The following is a 20,181-nucleotide window of genomic DNA, read 5'->3' as shown; positions in this document are numbered from 1 at the left end:
ATAAAAATCTAAACATCAATAAGCAGTTTCCAACAGTCTTTTTGTATTTATATATCAACTCACTTGTAATAAATGTAAAGCAGCTAGCTAGATACACTAAGATTTCAAAGAACACTCCAGTGAGAACAAAATGGTCTAATGCTAATGATATTATATGAAATTGATTCACTAAAGCATGCAATAGCTTGTCACAATTTACTGACATCCCAGGGTAACAAAGAATTTAGAGATATTTCATCCATTGGAAATGTTACATTTTTAGAGAATCAAGCACACTGTGTTATAGGATTCTATAATGACTTCAGAATCTATTCTGCTCTGTTCATAATAACCTATGTATCCACATATTAGCTGATTGGTCAAGGTTAGTAAGAGGTTGGCTCTGATTGGACAGTGGGTGTAAATATGCCAACAGCTCCACCCTCTTACTGTGAGTCTTGAGCTGAAAACTTTTAGCTTTGAATGTGAGACCCGGGATAAAGAGGATAGACACATTAATGCGAGACAGAAATTTAGGAGGCAGACAGGGTAAGAGAAACATACACAAACAAGACCAACACACATATATATATAAGTAGACACAAAGATCATCAAAAAGAGGGAGTAAATGAGATCTTGTAACAGAGACAAAGAGACACACTGGGAGAGAAGAATAAGAGATCTTAAAGTATAAGAATATATTCACATATCCAGAAGGGGACATATATATATATATATATATATACTGTATATATATAAACACAGAAAGACAAATATAAACATATAACAAATATATACACAAACAGATAAAGAGAGACACAAAGGCTGAGTTAGAGACACAAAGTCTGAGTTATAGGAGACCCAAAAAGAGATATATAAGGGAACAGATCTGCAGCTTGGGAAAAAGCAAAGAAGGTTACATATAGAAAAGAGTGCTGTACAGAAAGAGACGGCAGAGAGTGTCTGACTTCTTCAGGTTTTTACCACTTTATGATGCATCAGCACTGGACATTATGCCTCCTCATCTGGTCTCTGTGCGACAGCAACAGCTCACCTTTAGGTGCCCCAGCATCTCTGCTCCCCAAGGACAGCCGATTGGGATCTGAGGGTTCTGGGCCTCTCACACCTCTCTCAGACCCACTGTCTATGCACATGATGAAACTTTATGAGAAATACAACCGTGAGGGTAACCATCCTCGGGATGGAAACACTGTGAGGAGCTTCAGAGCACAGCCAGGTAAGAAATTAGTTTGAATGGTGTGTCTTAAGATAGATGGTAGGATATATGTATCTTGTACAATGACACTAAAGATTCCAATAACATTCCCATCAAGCTCAAGATCTGTATTCTGATGAAAAAGCATTAAAATCAGTCACAGATTCACCCATCCTTGCCAGGTCTGCCATTAACCTTATAAGATTTTATTTGTTAACCAACCTGTCAATCAACTCTAAACAAATATGTAATAACCAAGAGTAGTTACATACATAATTCATGGTAAATGCCTTCAGAGATGATTGCAACTGTAAAACACAAATTAGGGGAATAATGATATAGCACTTTTAAGAGTTTTTGACAGTTACATAATATGCAACCACAGATTGCATAGTGAGTGATTAAGGATGGAAACAAAAGCAATATAGGTATCCAGGAATTACACACATTAAGGAGATGTGGACTTGTGAAGTATAATCATTATAAAATATGAAGGTTTCATTGCTAGAACTGCTGTATATGCTAAGCAAGCAGCCTTAATTAGCATCCTGTAAGCTTGATATAAAGGGTCCCTACTTACTGTAAGTTCTATGTTGTTAAGAGGCAAATTGAATACAACATGTAGTAGCTGAATTTTTAACCACATAATCCCTATTTTATGTAATGAAAACCTTTTTATATTTTGTTAGACACTCTATTTGTACATGGCTATATAATGTAATCGTGGTCATGTGGAGGGAGAGCCAAAAGGGGTCAATTGCTCTTATTGGAAATTTGGTTTTGATGTTCAGTTATATATACCACTATTTGTCTATAGTAACATTAATATTGTCGAGTCATATTTTTATTTATTGCCCGCTCCAAGAAAAAATTATTTGGACATTTATAGATCCTCAGTCCTATGACTATCTTAAATATTCTGAATAATAATAATACAGTATAATTTATTTCGAGATAAATCAGTTGGAAAACAATAATATATTTTCTGAGTTAAATTATAGAACTGATTTGCATTTGTCTCCAGCCTATTTACTGCCTAAAAGAACTGCAAATTATTTTGTAGCTAAGCATATCCTGGAATAGACCAATATATTGTTGTGATAAAGTATCATTTAACTATACTAAATTGTGTGGGTAGGTAAGTAAAAAAAATAGTAACTCAGGCCCTCACAATGCACATCAAAGACTTTAGGCCATTCTCGCTTGTCCATTGGCCAAAAGTGATTATTTGGCCTCCAGATAAAAGAAGTATGTAATGTAATTTGTGCTACTATATTCTGTATAGCAACAATGATCTTCTGAAATATTATTCAAATGTGGTGTGTGATATGTACAAGCACTGACAAACCCCACTTTAATAGATCTCACTAAAGTCTATGTGCTCCTAATTTAATCATAAAATGTACTCTTAGTTACCTGAGAAGTTCTGTATAGATCATGTAGTACATACTTTGTTTACATACATACATAGATACATACATACATACATACATACATCTATTTAGGCCCTCAAATAGTTTATCAGAAGCCTTTGCTCCAAAGCATGTGCTTAGGTTACGTGGTGTTGAAACCATCCCTAGCAACATTGCAAAGCAACAAGTTAGCTCTGGCTTTGCACTAATGCCTTGTTGTTGTTGTTGTTGTTTCAGATCCTCTTACTTCTCGACCAATGTATCGATTTAATTTGACATCGCTACAGCCATCAGAAGTGGTCTTAGCTTCCACACTACATTTTGCTCCTGATAAAGGCTTGAGACCAACCAGAGATGCGTACTGCAAACGCTCTAAGAATTCTTCTTGTCGTCTTTTGCTCCTCCCACAATCACAGCAGATAAGCGTTATCTTTAAGAGTAATCCACGCAACACAGATATGGGGTCTTTGAAGTGGAACATCACCAATCCTCTTCCCTTTAAAAGGGTAGGTTGGCATGTCAAAGATATCACCAGCATCATCAGAGAGGCCCAACGTGAGCAAGATCTGGTAATGTCAGTGGAGATAGACTTTGGAGATAAATCTCCAGCCATCTATGATAATGTCCTTAGTGAGCTGCCATATATCTTGGTATTTGCCAATGACAGAGCTATTTCAGAACCTAATAGTGTGGCACAGACCTTGCAGAGATATGACCCTTTACAACCCAATGGAGCAGAGGCAAAACAATCTCCCAATGCATCCTCAGAGAAAAGAGTAAAGAGGGATATGACCTTCCCAGGATCCAGCCATGATAATGAACTCCCAGATGTCAAATACATTCGCTACAATAAACAAGACCTGTGGGAGAGCACTTACACATCTCTGAAGCACAAATCGTCCCGCAAGGAGAGAAAGAAAAAAGGTCAGGAGAACGCAGATACACTGCCCAAATCCCCAGTTCTGCATTTTGATGAGAGGACCATGAAGAAGGCACGGAGGAGGCAGTGGGACGAGCCCAGGGTGTGCTCCCGTAGATATCTGAAGGTGGACTTTGCTGACATTGGGTGGAGTGAGTGGATTATTTCCCCTAAGGCATTTGATGCCTATTACTGCTCTGGTGCCTGTGAATTTCCAATGCTTAAGGTAAGAATTTGTTATTGCCGAAGGTTTTAAATGTTAGAATACATAGTGCTGTTAGCAAGTTATGTGAAATAATGTGTAGGAATAATAAAGCATATTAACATTAGTAAACTACAGTAGCTAATCCTTTATTTCCTCTATAAAACTGTCTCCTATTTAGTCACCCTTATAAAGGTGAGATAATTTTCTATAAAATCACCATGTTACTATCCCATGTCTTTCTTAAAGTTCTTTATAAGTTCTATCATTTTATAGGCCTATATGTTTCTCTAATTAAATAATAATATTAGTGTTGCAAAATCTGTTTGCACTCTACAAATAAATGCTAAAATAATGTTAAAACCAACTCAGTCTTGTCTTGTATCCTGTTAACCCATACGGCATCTTAGATTATCACCTTTTATTGCTCCGTTGGTCCCTACAATTCTTTTGATGGCTTAGGCAAGGTACTCAAACATTTTCTCTGTTCTATCTAAAAAATATTGTTTGAAATGTATTACAGAACTTTGTGTTTTTGAAAAACATATTCATGTTCTGAATAAACCAACTTATTTTCTGTGGGTGTTGTCCCTGTCAGTTAATGAGCAGTATAGTTCAAAGACTTTACATCATTTGAATTTTATAATAAAAGGTTTTATATAATCATGCACGTTCTTTTAGCTTTACATTAGATTTAAACAGCTTTTACTTAAACCCTTTTTACACAAATAAGTCAAAAATGTTAACTGTTTTTGATTGTTGATTTTTATATACATGTTCCTTTAACTTTACATTTGAGGCATTGTGTATATCACTTTAAGATACATTAATCTACTATACATATTTCATTTTCTTATATAGCCTATATCCATTTCCTATCACTCCTATTGGTTTTTTTTTTATAAACCCTTCATATCTTCTCATTACACAATATTTTCGCAGCTGAGAACCCCATAATTAACTGATATATTTTTGCTTATACCTTATATTAGACTCTTTAACATAACCATTCTTGTGCCCACATATTCTGCCCCTATTTCTATGTGAAGTGTAGACTTAAAGGGGCAGTAACGTCAAAATTAAACTTTTATTATTAAAACAACTTTCCAATACACAGTACAGTACTTCTGTTTTCAAATCTGCTTCATTCTCTTGGTATCCTTTGCTGAGAAGAATATGTACATATCCTCAGCAGCAGCAACACACTGCTGCAAGCTAGCTGGTGATTGGTGGCTGCACTCATATGCCTCTTGCCATTGGCTCAAATCCACAACAGTGCTATGCTGTTAATTTCAACAAACGATACCATGAGAATCAAGCAAATTTGATAACTGAAGCATATTAGAAGGCTGTTTAAAACTGTATGCTCTATTTGAATCATGAAAGCTTAATTTTCATTTTATTCTCCCTTTAAGTAATCCAATCCACCAAATAACCTTATCTAAATCTAAGACAATCTGGAATCCTTTTACAATATTTGCCTCCACCATCTATATTGGAAGTTCATTCCTGGCGGGAGATTAAGCCATCAGCGGACGCTGTTTTCTATGCCCGAAGTTTCAGGCTCGCCTTTTTGGTGGCAGACTGCAATAATCCCGATCCGATCGGGATGATTAACACTCCCTGCTAGCGGCCGATTGGCCGTGAAGGTGCAGAGGGCGGCATTGCACCAGCAGTTCACAAGAAATGCTTGTGCAATGTTAAATGCAGACAGCGTATGCTGTCGGCATTTAACGATGTTGGGTGAACATGATTCGCTGACCGCCCGGCACTTGTTAAATCTACCCCCATGCCTCAACCAATCTTTCTGTAAAAAATAAAAAAGTAATTAAACTACTGCTACCCTGCAACATGAGGTTGTGATCCTTTGTTATGGTTTTCTTAAAACTTGCTTTTATTCTCAGCTTTATTTCATCTCATAATATAGTATAAGGTCACCTCTCTCCCTTCCCTCCTATAAATTATACTTTATACAGTAAGGCAGGTAATTATATTAAAGGGACAGTCTACACCAGAATTTTTATTGTTTAAAAAGATAGATAATCCCTTTATTACCCATCCCCCAGTTTTGCATAACCAACACAGTTATATTAATATATGTTTTACCTCTGTGATTACCTTGTATCTAAGCCTCTGCAGACTGCCACCTTATCTCAGTGCTTTTGACAGACATACAGTTTAGCCAACCAGTGCAGACTCCTAAATAACTCCACGGGAGTGAGCACAATGTGATCTATATGACACACATGAACTAGTACTGTCTAACTGGGAAAAACTTTCAAAATGCTCTGAGCTAGGAGGCGGGGTTTAGCTTTTAAAAAATACCACCAAGGGAACAAAGCAAATGCAATGATAAAAGTCAATTGGAAAGTTGTTTAAAATGGCATGCCCTATCTGAATCATGAAAGTTTAATTTTGACTAGACTGTCCCTTTAAGTCTGTCCTATGATCCGTCTCTACTTTATTTATGTTCTTCTGGATAAACAGTCTCCAGATTTCTGCACACTATGAGATATAGTACCTGACTAGTGTTTTATCGATATAAGCCTAATGGTTTTTTTTATTATGAGCTAGGCTTATACAACAGATAATCAGGTTTATTCTCCATTCTGTCATCTGGACCTAGAATGTTACCATCTCTTACCTCTATTTAAATATCTTGCACCACCAAATTCACTCATCTTTACCCTGCCCCTAATTTTACCCAAAATAACTCTCCTACCTTGAGTCATCATTATTCCAGAAGTACTCTAAAAGCTGTCATTTATGCTGATGGAAGCGACAGATGTCTAATAGAGCATGGAGAATGTTTTGAAAGGGGAACTCTTACTTAATCTTGCTTAAAGTGGCAACTTCTGGCACAGGACTTTGTAAATACGCCAGCCATCTATCAGGAGAATTGAAAACTACTGGCAGGAAAGTACTAGATTAAATGACACCCACTGGCAAGGATCTATTGGATAAAATGACAACTATTGGTTGGGGTATATCAGATGAAATGACAGCCACAAGCAGGGGACATGTTTTTAAAATGGCAGGTCCTGGCAGATAATATAGTAATGTGTACATAGTTAGTGTAGGGTCACTGAAGAGGGTATATCAGTGCCAATCACCAGATTACTTACTAGGAATACCATATCTTATAAATCTTGTTAAAGTGATGATCCGTGGGTGGGATGTTGGATTTAATTTTAGAGTGGTCTGGGAAGGAGGTATATACATTTTTAAAAGGGTTACAATATACATAATTGCTCTTTACATTTTACCCAAATAAAGAACTAGCTAAATCATGTTTTTTAATGGTTTCCAGTGTTTGCACACTACAGTCTTCTTGATGCACATTAAGATATACACTGCCTTGTACACATGTATTATTCTGTGCACATGCTGCTCTACAGATGAATGTATACAGTGTTCTGTACAAACATTCAGATATATGCTGGTATGTATACATGCAAATATACTGTTTTTCATATTACTCTGAACACACATATACATATGTGTTGCATGTATAACAATTTAAAATAAACTGTATGCAAGTATACATAAACATACTGGTATGTACAAACACATTGGGGTAGATTTACCAAGCAGCGGATGCTGCAATCTACCCCCGAAGTTTCCGGCTCGCCGGAAACTTAAATTAAGAAGCAGCGGTCGTAAGACTGCTGCCCTTTAAAGGGACAGTCTACACCAGAATTTTTATTGTTTAAAAAGATAGATAATCCCTTTATTACACATTCCCTAGTTTTGCATAAGGAACACAGTTATATAAATATACATTTTACCTCGGTGATTACCTTGTAGCTAAGCCTCTGCAAATTGCCCCCTTATTTCAGTTCTTTTGACAGACATCAATTTTAGCCAATCAGAGCTGGCTCACTGGAAATCTACGTGCGTGAGCACAGTGTTATCTATATGACACCCATGAACTAACACCCTCTAGTGGTGAAAAACTGTCAAAATGCCCTGAGAGAAGAGGGGGCCTTCAATGGCTTAGAAATTAGCATATAAACCTCCTAGGTTTAGCTTTCAACTAAGAATACCAAGAGAACAAAGCAAAATTGGTGATAAAAGTAAATTGGAAAATTGTTTAAAATTACATTCTCTATCTGAATCATGAAACTTTATTTTGGACTAGACTGTCCCTTTAACTCATCCGCTACCTCTGAGGTGGCGGACTGCAATCATCCCGATCAGATACACCAGAAATGCTTGTGCAATGTTAAATGCAAACAGCATGCAATGTCAGGCGGACATAATCCGCTACAGCGGATCATGTCCGTCCGACATTTGAAAAATCTACCCCATTGTATTTACTACTTATACAGAAATATACAGTACTCTGCACACCGACTGTACATACAGTTTGATCCATATACAGATGCATGCAGAAATACTACACTGAGCCATACAGTAATACATACTCTTTTGTAAACCTGTATATATACAATTTACTGTACATTCACTCACTGTTCATTAGATGCATACAGATACACACTACTCTGTACACCCATAGGCAAGCATTAGTCTGTGCACACAAACAGATACACACTACTCTGTACACCCATAGGCAGGCATTAGTCTGTGCACACATACAGATACACACTACTCTGTACACCCATAGGCAGGCATTACTCTGTGCACACATACAGATACACACTGCTCTGTACACCCATAGGCAGGCATTACTCTGTGCACACATACAGATACACACTGCTCTGTACACCCATAGGCAGGCATTACTATGTGCACACATTCAGATACACACTGCTCTGTACACCCATAGGCAGGCATTACTCTGTGCACACATACAGATACACACTACTCTGTACACCCATAGGCAAGCATTAGTCTGTGCACACAAACAGATACACACTACTCTGTACACCCATAGGCAGGCATTACTCTGTGCACACATACAGATACACACTACTCTGTACACCCATAGGCAGGCATTACTCTGTGCACACATACAGATACACACTGCTCTGTACACCCATAGGCAGGCATTACTCTGTGCACACATACAGATACACACTGCTCTGTACACCCATAGGCAGGCATTACTATGTGCACACATTCAGATACACACCATATACAGAGATGGCAGAAGCTCTGTTTATTCCAAGAAAATTGTTTGTGACCAGAGGTCACAATTTAAGGTTGGAGGAAAGGAGATTTAATCTCCTGTAACGGAAACGTTTTTTTACTGTAAGAGCAATAAAATTGTGGAACTCATTACCAAAGGAGATAGTGAATGCCAATACCCTAGACACATTTAAAAATTATTTGGATACATTTCTGTCTATAAACAAAATTCATTGATATGATTGCTAGTATTAAATGGGTCACCTTTTAGTGGGATTATTTAAGTTTAACTGGAGCTTTTGTATATATTTTAGATTTGTATAGGTTGAACTCGATGGACTTCGGTCTTTTTTCAACCTCATCTACTATGTTACCATGTTACTACTCTGTACACCCATAGGCAGGCATTACTCTGTGCACACATACAGATACACACTACTCTGTACACCCAGAGGCAGGCATTACTCTGTGCACACATACAGATACACACTACTCTGTACACCCATAGGCAGGCATTACTCTGTGCACACATACAGATACACACTACTCTGTACACCCATAGGCAGGCATTACTCTGTGCACACATACAGATACACACTACTCTGTGCACCCATAGGCAGGCATTACTCTGTGCACACATACAGATACACACTACTCTGTGCACCCATAGGCAGGCATTACTCTGTGAACACATACAGATACACACTACTCTGTACACCCATAGGCAGGCATTACTCTGTGCACACATACAGATAAACACACTACTCTGTACACCCATAGGCAGGCATTACTCTGTGCACACATACAGATACACACTACTCTGTACACCCATAGGCAGGCATTACTCTGTGCACACATACAGATACACACTACTCTGTACATCCATAGACAGGCATTACTCTGTGCACACATTCAGATACACACTACTCTGTACACCCATAGGCAGGCATTACTCTGTGCACACATACAGATACACACTACTCTGTACACCCATAGGCAAGCATTACTCTGTGCACACATACAGATACACACTACTCTGTACACCCATAGGCAGGCATTACTCTGTGCACACATACAGATACACACTACTCTGTACACCCATAGGCAGGCATTACTCTGGGCACACATACAGATTCAAACTACTCTGTACACCCATAGACAGGCATTGCTCTGTGCACACATACAGATACACACTACTCTGTACATTCATAGATAGGCATTACTCTGTGCACACATACAGATACACACTACTCTGTACACCCATAGACAGGCATTAGTCTGTGCACACATACAGATACACACTACTCTGTACACCCATAGGCAGGCATTAGTCTGTGCACACATACAGAAACACACTACTCTGTACACCCATAGGCAGGCATTACTCTGTGCACACATACAGATACACACTACTCTGTACACCCATAGGCAGGCATTAGTCTGTGCACACATACAGATACACACTACTCTGTACACCCATAGGCAGGCATTACTCTGTGCACACATTCAGATACACACTGCTCTGTACACCTATAGGCAAGCATTACTCTGTGCACACATACAGATACACACTACTCTGTACACCCATAGGCAGGCATTACTCTGTGCACACATACAGATACACACTACTCTGTACACCCATAGGCAGGCATTACTCTGTGCACACATACAGATACACACTACTCTGTACACCCATAGGCAGGCATTACTCTGTGCACACATACAGATACACACTACTCTGTACACCCATAGGCAGGCATTACTCTGTGCACACATACAGATACACACTACTCTGTACACCCATAGGCAGGCATTACTCTGTGCACACATACAGATACACACTACTCTGCACACCCATAGGCAGGCATTACTCTGTGCACACATACAGATACACACTACTCTGTACACCCATAGGCAGGCATTACTCTGTGCACACATTCAGATACACACTACTCTGTACACCCATAGACAGGCATTACTTTGTGCACACATACAGATACACACTACTCTGTGCACCCATAGGCAGACATTACTCTGTGCACACATTCAGATACACACTGCTCTGTACACCCATAGGCAAGCATTACTCTGTGCACACATACAGACGTATACTGAAATGTATTACTAAATATTGCATTTTTTTCTGGCAGTGTAGTGGTTAATACAATTTTCCCAAAGTGAATATTTTGATTGTTTAAATAACGTTCACCAAGGGTCCATGTGTGAATGAGTGGCCCGTTCAGAACACTTTACGGGTCAATATTTATGAAGCGGACTTTTTTAACAAGACATCATTCTGTGGCACAAGATGGGTTTTGTTCTCATGTGTCGGGTGTTTTATCCTCTTGGAACGTACACAGGGGGCTCCTTATGCCTCCTGTTTGCCTAAAAAGGGGTAGAGATCTTTGTAATTTAAAGAGGCAGTCTGAAAAGAAAGAAAAATATGTTTGGTCGACTGCAGTTTAAAACTTAATAGATATTACAGAGAAAATAAATCTGCATCACAACACGTTTTTACTCTACATATATATATTTTTTTAAAAGCTCATCACTAGGAAATTTGAAACACATTTTTAACCTTTTCAGTGCTGTGTATTGTTTATGCATTACAAGTCATTGTATAATTAAAAAGGGACCTTCCTATAGAAAACAGATGGTTTTGTTTAAATAAGGTCAAAGTGTCAACTAACAGGGGGTCTAAAGACATGGAAGAGGTTATATGGAGCAATAGTAATGGTTATGGAAAACAGTAATACAGGGTAATTGAAAGAGTTATTGGAAACAGTTATATTGCACAGTCTGTAGAGTGTTAGGAAGAAATAGAACACGAGGGTGTGGCTGTTACATGGGTAATAGTAGATGTTTAAAGGGACACTCAAGTCAAAATTAAACTTTCATGATTTAGCTAGAGCAGACAATTTTAAACAACTTTCCAATTGACTTCCATTAACAAAATGTGCACAGTCTTTTTATATTTACACTTTTTGAGTCACCAGCTCCTACTGAGCATGTGCAAGAATTCACAGACTATAGGTATATGCATTTGTGATTGGCTGAGGGCTGTCACATGATACAGAGGGAGTAGAAATAGACATAACTTTGAAAATTGTCAGAATAAAATCTACTACTCATTTGCTATTGCATTTTCTTTTTATCATGTGTTTGTTGAATATGCAAATCTACTGTATTTGCTGGTCCTTTAAGAAGAAGAAATCTAGAGGATGGGCGGTGTCATATGAAGCAAGTTAAAATTGCACAGATGTGAAGTCACATGGAGATATTATCTGGGACATTATGGATTATGGAATTTATGAAGCAACAGAATTTCAGATTTGCTGTAGAGATATCAGCATTAAAACAATAACCTTAAAATAATACCACATTGAAATAGTGCCATTGTTTCTTCCTTTTTATTTTACATACATTCTGACAGTATTATGAAGCAGCCAGGTGGGGGCAGTGTAATGCTTTGCAATATTATAACATTTCTGTTGTTTATAAATTAGACTTAAGACATCCAAAGCACGAATGATGTGCAGAATTTGAAATATTAATTTAATGATGATTTGTACCATAAACATTGAAAACAATTAAAGGGACACTGAACCCAAATTTTTTCTTTTGTGATTCAGATAGAGCATGCAATTTTAAGCAACTTTCTAATTTACTCCTATTAGCAAATGTTCTTCATTCTCTTGGTATCTTTATTTGAAAAGGAAGAATGTAAGTTTAGATGCCGGCCCATTTTGGTGAACAACCTGGGTCGTTCTTGCTGATTGGTGGATACATTCATCCACCAATCAACAAGTGCTGTCCAAGGTTCTGAACTTTCTTTTTCAAATAAAGATAGCAAGAGAACGAAGAAAAAATGATAATAGGAGTAAATTATAAAGTTGCTTAAAATTATATGATCTATCTGAATCACAAAAGAAAAAATTTGGGTTCAGTGTCCCTTTAATATTAGGTCATTTTAGCTTAAAATTAGCTGGGTAAAATCATATGTGTTGCTCTAACGTTAACGTGCACGCAACATAGAAATATCACGCCCAGTCTAGCCTGCACTGAAATTACAAGCTGAAAGTAGACACGAACAAGCAATCACATGTTATGTTTGTCTGGTTAGCGTGACTGAAGACCCTGCGTAAAGGATAAGGAGTTACAAAAAAGTTGCACCAAACACAACATAAATACATTCAAATAAACAGTTATACTCATATAAACACTGTCTGATGAAAAATATTCACATAAATATATATTAAAAAAAGGTATAAAGGTTCAAAAGTATATGGTATACGACAAGGTGTACATGTCTAAATGTGTGTATGTGTGTATGTATATACTGTATGTGTATTTATGTATTTATATGTGTGTATGTGTGTATGTATATACTGTATGTGTATTTATGTATTTATATGTGTGTATGTGTGTATGTATATACTGTATGTGTATTTATGTATTTATATGTGTGTATGTGTGTATGTATATACTGTATGTGTATTTATGTATTTATATGTGTGTATATATATACTGTATGTGTATTTATGTATTTATATGTGTGTGTATATATATACTGTATGTGTATTTATGTATTTATATGTGTGTATGTGTGTATGTATATACAGTATGTGTATTTATGTATTTATATGTGTATGTGTACACAGCATACAGGTAGAACACTCACATGAACTATCCTCAAACAGCGTTAGGAGGTAGGGTTTTTTTACTTTGCGGCTACATTAACCCCATAACGACCGATCGCATTTGGCGGTGAAATAGTGGCATGAAATATACCAAAATGGGCCTAGATCAATACTTTGTGCTGTCTACTAAAAAATATATATACATGTGAAGGGTTATTCAGGGATTCCTGACAGATATCAGTGTTACAATGTAACTATAGCTAATTTTGAAAAACAAAAAATGGTTTGGAAATAGCAAAGTGCTACTTGTACTTGTACTGCTAATTGCCCTATAACTTGCAACAACAAAAAAGCAAAGAACGTGTAAACATTGGGTATTTCAAAACTCAGGACAAAATGTTGAAACTATTTAGCATGGGAGTTTTTTGGTGGTTGTAGATGTGTAACAGATTTTGGGGGTCAAAGTTAGGAAAAGTGTGTTTTTTTCCATTTTTTCATCATATTTTATAAAAGCTTTTATAGTAAATTATAAGATATGATGAAAATAATGGTATCTTTAGAAAAGTCCATTTAATGGTGAGAAAAACGGTATATAACATGTGCTGGTACAGTAAATGAGTAAGAGGAAAATTAAAGCTAAACATAAACACCGCAGAAATTTAAAAATAGCCCTGGTCCTTAAAGGGACAGTCAAGTCCAAAAAAAACTTCCCAATTTACTTTTATCACCAATTTTGCTTTGTTCTCTTGGTATTCTTAGTTGAAAGCTAAAACTAGGAGGTTCATATGCTAATTTCTTAGACCTTGAAGACTGCCTCTAATCTGAATGCATTTTGACCACTAGAGGGCATTAGTTCACATGTTTCATATAGATAACATTGAGCTCATGCACGTAAAGTGACCTAGGACTGAGCACTGATTGGCTAAACTGCATGTCTGTCAAAAGAACTGAAATAAGGGGGCAGTCAGCAGAAGCTTAGATACAAGATAATTACAGAGGTAAAAAGTATATTAATATAACTGTGTTGGTTATGCAAAACTGGGGAACGGGTAATAAAGGGATTATCTTTCTTTTTAAACAACAAAAATTCTGGTGTTGACTGTCCCTTTAAGGGTAAGAAAATGGAAAAATGGTCTGGTCACTAAGGGGTTAAAGTCTATGGGGGGAAGAAGTTAGCACAGTCGTGACATTCAAAGGCCTGGAGTTAGAGTGTGCCAGCTTTCGCTTGTGCGCAAACCGTTTACGTGCTTGTGCATGCAATTAAAGTTTATGAAATCACTAAATAGTGCACCACTTGTAATCTAGATCTTAGTCGGGTGGTGTGCCCATTAAGGGCTAGATGACAAGTGGAACACTATTTATCGCTCTTGCTCTAACTCCGCTCTCCGCTATTAGTAAGCTTTTTATGCGCATCAGGTAGCGCATGTATTACAAGTTGAAAGTAAAAAGTTTTGAACAAGCGCTATATATATATATATATATATTCACATGCACACACACATATATATATATATATATATATATATATATACTGTCTACATAAATTTCAAAAAGAGGGATTTGCACACACACCTTTAATGAACATCTGCCAGGGTGTCAAGAAAGGTTGATACAATCCATGAAAAGTAGAATCTGCACTCTCTGGGCTTATAATCGTAATCGAAATGTATTACAGTGATGTTTCCGAGGACAACCGCCCCTTCCTCTGAGGGACATTTGTGCTCCAAATGTCACTGTAATACATTTCTATTACGATTATAAGTCCAGAGAGTGCGGATTCTACTTTTGATGGATTATATATAGACATACAGTATATGCATCTCTATGTTAAAACCCTTTGCGTGCCTTTTTATCTAACATCTGAGACCTCATATCTTTGAGTAATGTTTATCTTTGAGTAACGGAGACTCCATTCTTGTTGGCACATCATCCTTTGTTTCAAGAAAACAGATGGGGTGTCCAAATTTGCTTGACAATCACCTACACTCTGTTCTGACACATCCATACCCTGCAGCAAATCCTTAAAGCCCTGCTCTCTTAGATGCCTACCATTTTTAATTTTGGAATTATTGGGAGTTTTTTATTACAAGGTATAGCATGGAGCAGAAAAAGGTTTTAAATGGTGAGATTATATGAAGGAACAATAACTGCTATCTGGGAGAAAAACAACAACATTTTTTAGCACATATATAGTTGTTCCATTGCTCAACAGGAAATGTATTGAGAGGAATCCTATGGATCAGCTTATCTTATGGTATTTGGTTATCTGAAACAGTTCTATGGGTAGTTTACAAAGCTTACTTGTTTTATTCTACTTTAAGATAATTAATCTCATGTTGTGCTTTGTCTTTCCAGGTTGTGCGCCCCTCAAACCATGCCACCATTCAGAGTATCGTGAAGGCTGTAGGCATCATCCCGGGGGTTCCTGAACCATGTTGCACGCCAGACAGGATGAACTCGCTTAGCGTTCTTTTTTTAGATGAGAGTAGAAATGTGGTACTAAAAGTGTACCCCAACATGTCAGTGGAAAGCTGCTCATGCAGATAAACAGATACTTTTCCTACTCTAAGGGCGCATGGACTGGTGATGCCCTTCATCCGTTTTTTTATAGTCCTTGATAACCCCTCCAGCACTGCAGGCAACTATTGTGTGCCAAATATTTGTTGAGCACTGACTTGAACCAGACTTCACTCCAAAACTGGAAGCGCTTTCAATGACAGACATTAAATAGAGCGTGTGCAGAACAGACCAAGGGTTGATGACTGGTAAAATGTATAGCACACCTCCATCAAAGGAGTATGAACAGTTCTGCACATACAGAAAACATTCATGAAAAATTACGTTTTTTATTTTAAGTGTATTATGTAATGTTTAAACCGGGCCAGGTTATCACCATTTGAAGACATTTTGATATAGCAGATTTTTTAATACTTTTTTTAATAAAGCAACTATTAAATGTACTTAAATATTATGCCATAATATATACATGTAATTTAGAAAGTTGATGGTCTATGTAAAGATTATAAAGGGAACACAGTTATGTGTATTGTTTTTGTGAGACATGTTTTGGGGTATTTTTTTACAATTATTATGATGTTGACAGCCTATTTGAAGTATGTCCAATGTTTAAGACTTCACGTGGATGACTATGCAAACAGGTGATGGCTAGCCCAAGTGAAACTTTAAAACCAGGGGTAGACTGAGCGGTGGGACAATAGGAACTGGACTCAGGCCTTGGCACATACGGGGCCCCCAAAAGGGGGCTCCAGGTGTGCTGCTTATCATAAGTCACAGTTTGTAAGTTAAATGAGCTAGTGCAGTAGTAGCAGTTGAGTTACTCTAGCAGTTGTGACTGTGGGGGAGCGGGCAGCAGCAGGCAGGCAAATATTAGTATGAGACAGCTGCGCTAGTTGTTCTAAATCAGGACCTAGCACAGTGTTGATGTAACTAAGCAAGTTATAAGGTTGGAAGAATGGATGCCCTGTCCCTGTAGTTGGGACCCTGTCCTTGAGTGGGTGCCCTTTGCCTGGATAGGAGGAAGTTGCTCTGGGAGCCCTGTAGTTTGGAATCTTGCCCTGGAGGTTGGGGGGCCCTGGGTTGATGGTCTGTGGCTGTGGGGGTCCTGGTCCTTGATGTTGGGTGCCCTGTCCCTCGAGTTATGGAATAGCTGTTTGATTGTTGGCAAAATATTTTATAACCAAAGCATAATGCAACACCATGGCCATAACTAGCAAAGGCACATTGGGTATGGCAGCTACTTGGCTCACAGCGGGAGTTTGATACCTAAATTAATATGTAATAATATGGATATACAAGGGAGAGAGATGAGACTAATGGGTATGTGGGGTCATGGCAGAAAGAAAAGAAAGAGTATTCTGAACAAAATTATTGAAGCTCATAAATGAGACAGAAAATGCATAAATGCCCAGTCCTGAATTTAAGTGTAGTTAGAAGCAGAACAAGCATTGGAGGTAAATGTACAGTGGAATTAGCAGTGGTTGGGTGCATGTTTGAAGATCTGAGCGATGTTTGTTTTAACTAACAGCTCTCTGGAGGGTACTGACTATCTGACAGTATTGCTGACTACTTCTCTGTAACAAGTCAATAAGAACAGACACTCTTAGGTGATTATCTACCATATATTGCTAATCTATACTACTCTGTAAGGTCCAAAAGGTTTTCAGCCTCATGATCTGCTTTATGACATCTCCAACTACTCCCCTCGTTCTCCCTTCCCCAATTCAGCTGTGCATCCTCTTGCAACATAGGTTCAAATTTTATAATCACTTACTTACAATATCCCACAAAAGTGAGTACACCCCTCATATTTTTGTAAATATTTTATTATATCTTTTCATGTGACAACACTGAAGAAATGACACTTTGCTACAATGTAAAGTAGTGATTGTACAGCCTGTATAACAGTGTATATTTGCTGTCCCCTCAAAATAACTCAACACACAGCCATTAATGTCTAAACCGTTGGCAACAAAAGTGAGTACACCTCTAAGTGGAAATGTCCAAATTGGGCCCAAAGTGTCAATATTTTGTGTGGCCACCATTATTTTCCAGCACTGCCTTAACCCTCTTGGGCATGGAGTTCACCAGAGCTTCACAGGTTGCCACTGTTGTCCTCTTCCACTCCTCCATGATGACATCACGGAGCTGGTGGACGTTAGAGACCTTGCGCTCTCCCACCTTCCATCTGAGGATGCCCCACTGATGCTCAATAACAGTTTAGGTCTGGAGAAATGCTTGGCCAGTCCATTACCTTTACCCTCAGCTTCTTTAGCAAGGCAGTGGTCGTCTTTTTAGGTATGTTTGGGGTCGTTATCATGTTGGAATACTGCCCTGCAGCCCAGTCTCCGAAGGGAGGCGATCATGCTCTGCTTCAGTATGTCACAGTACATGTTGGCATTCATGGTTCCCTCAATGAACTGTAGCTCCCCAGTGCCGGCAGCACTCATGCAGGCCCAGACCATGACACTCCCACCACCATGCTTGACTGTAGGCAAGACACACTTGTCTTTGTACTCCTCACCTGGTTGCCGCCACACACGCTTGATACCATCTGAACCATCGGATCAAATAAGTTTATCTTGGTCTCATCGGACTACAGAACATGGTTCCAGTAATCCATGTCCTTAGTCTACTTGTCTTCAGCAAACTGTTTGCGGGCTTTCTTGTGCATCATCTTTAGAAGAGGCTTCCTTCTGGGACGACAGCCATGCAGACCAATTTGATGCAGTGTGCGGTGTATGGTCTGAGCACTGACAGGCTAACCCCCACCCCTTCAACCTTTGCAGCAATGCTGGCAGCACTCATACGTCTATTTCCCAAAGACAACCTCTAGATATGATGCTGAGAACGTGCACTTAACTTCTTTGGTCGACCTTGGCGAGGCCTGTTCTGAGTGGAACCTGTCCTGTGAAACTGCTGTATGGTCTTGTCCACTGTGCTGCAGCTCAGTTTCAGGGTCTTGGCAATCTTCTTATAGCCTAGGCCATCTTTATGTAGAGCAACAATTCTTTTTTCAGATCCTCAGTGAGTTCTTTGCCAGGAGGTGCCATGTTGAACTTCCAGTGACCAGTATGAGAGATTGTGAGAGCGATAACACCAAATTTAACACACCTGCTCCCAATTCACATGACACCGGGGAGGGAAAATGGTTAATTGGGCCCAATTTGGACATTTCCACTTAGAGGTGTACTCACTTTTGTTGTCAACGGTTTAGACAATAATGGCTGTGTGTTGAGTTATTTTGAGGGGACAGCAAATTTACACTGTATACAGGCTGTACACTCACTACTTTACATTGTAGCAAAGTGTCATTTCTTCAGTGTTGTCACATGAAAAGATAATAAAATATTTACAAAAATGTGAGGGGTGTACTCACTTATGGGGGATACTGTAGCATTACATACTGTCTCTGTATGATGTATCTCTGTGTGATGTATGAAGAGATGACCACTACATGCACATTCCTGAAATATATCAGTCTGCTCCTGATTAAAGGGATTCATTACCATGATATTTTGTGTTGCAGAGATACCTAGGTAGGCATCTGAAGCAGTAAATGGCAGGAAATAGTGCAGCCATCTAGTGCTCTTGCATATGGATCACATTCTTTCAAACCTGTTGCCATATAGTGCTCCAAAATGGGCTGGCTCCTAAGCATATAACACTGCTTTTCAAAAAAGATACCTAGAGAATGAAGATAAATTAATAATAGATGTAAATTAGAAAGCTGTTTATTTGCATGGTCTATCTGAATACTGAAAGAAAAATTCTGGGTTTCCTATCCCTTTAAAAATGACAGTACAATACCAGGCAATCCTGAGGGACATGGTTTAAAGGGACAGTCAAGTCTAAAACAAAGTTTTATGATTCAGATAGGGCATGTCATTTCAAACAACTTTCCAATTTACTTGTATCACCAATTATGCTTTGTTCCCTTGGTATTCTTAGTAGAACGCTAAACCTAGTTAGGCTCATATGCTAATTTCTTAGACCTTTAAGGCCGCCTCTAATTTGAATGCATTTTGATAGTTTTTCACCACTAGAGGGTTTTAGTTCATGTGTGCCATATAGATAACATTGAGCTCACGCATGTGAAGTTTTCTAGGAGTCAGCACTGATTGGCAAAAATGCAAGTCTGTCAAAAGAACTGAAATAAGGGGGCAGTTTGCTGAGGCTTAGATACAAGGTAATCACAGAGGTAA

The 20,181-nt window shown here is 38.3% G+C and overlaps 1 protein-coding gene across 1 annotated transcript; it reads left to right on the top strand.

Moving 5' to 3' along the window:
• The first annotated feature begins 477 nt into the window (after window positions 1-477).
• On the top strand, window positions 478-16,517 carry GDF10 (growth differentiation factor 10). Its single transcript, XM_053691665.1, has 3 exons — window positions 478-1,216; window positions 2,845-3,752; window positions 15,815-16,517. Exons 1-3 carry the CDS (start codon window positions 970-972, stop codon window positions 16,004-16,006), a joined length of 1,347 nt encoding a protein of 448 aa, XP_053547640.1. The 5' UTR covers window positions 478-969; the 3' UTR covers window positions 16,007-16,517.
• Window positions 16,518-20,181: the final 3,664 nt, after the last annotated feature.

This window comes from Bombina bombina, chromosome 9 (assembly GCF_027579735.1).
Source record: "Bombina bombina isolate aBomBom1 chromosome 9, aBomBom1.pri, whole genome shotgun sequence".
Lineage (NCBI taxonomy): Eukaryota > Metazoa > Chordata > Amphibia > Anura > Bombinatoridae > Bombina > Bombina bombina.
Note: the sequence above shows the minus strand (reverse complement) of the source record. Positions and strands in the feature narration are given on the sequence as shown.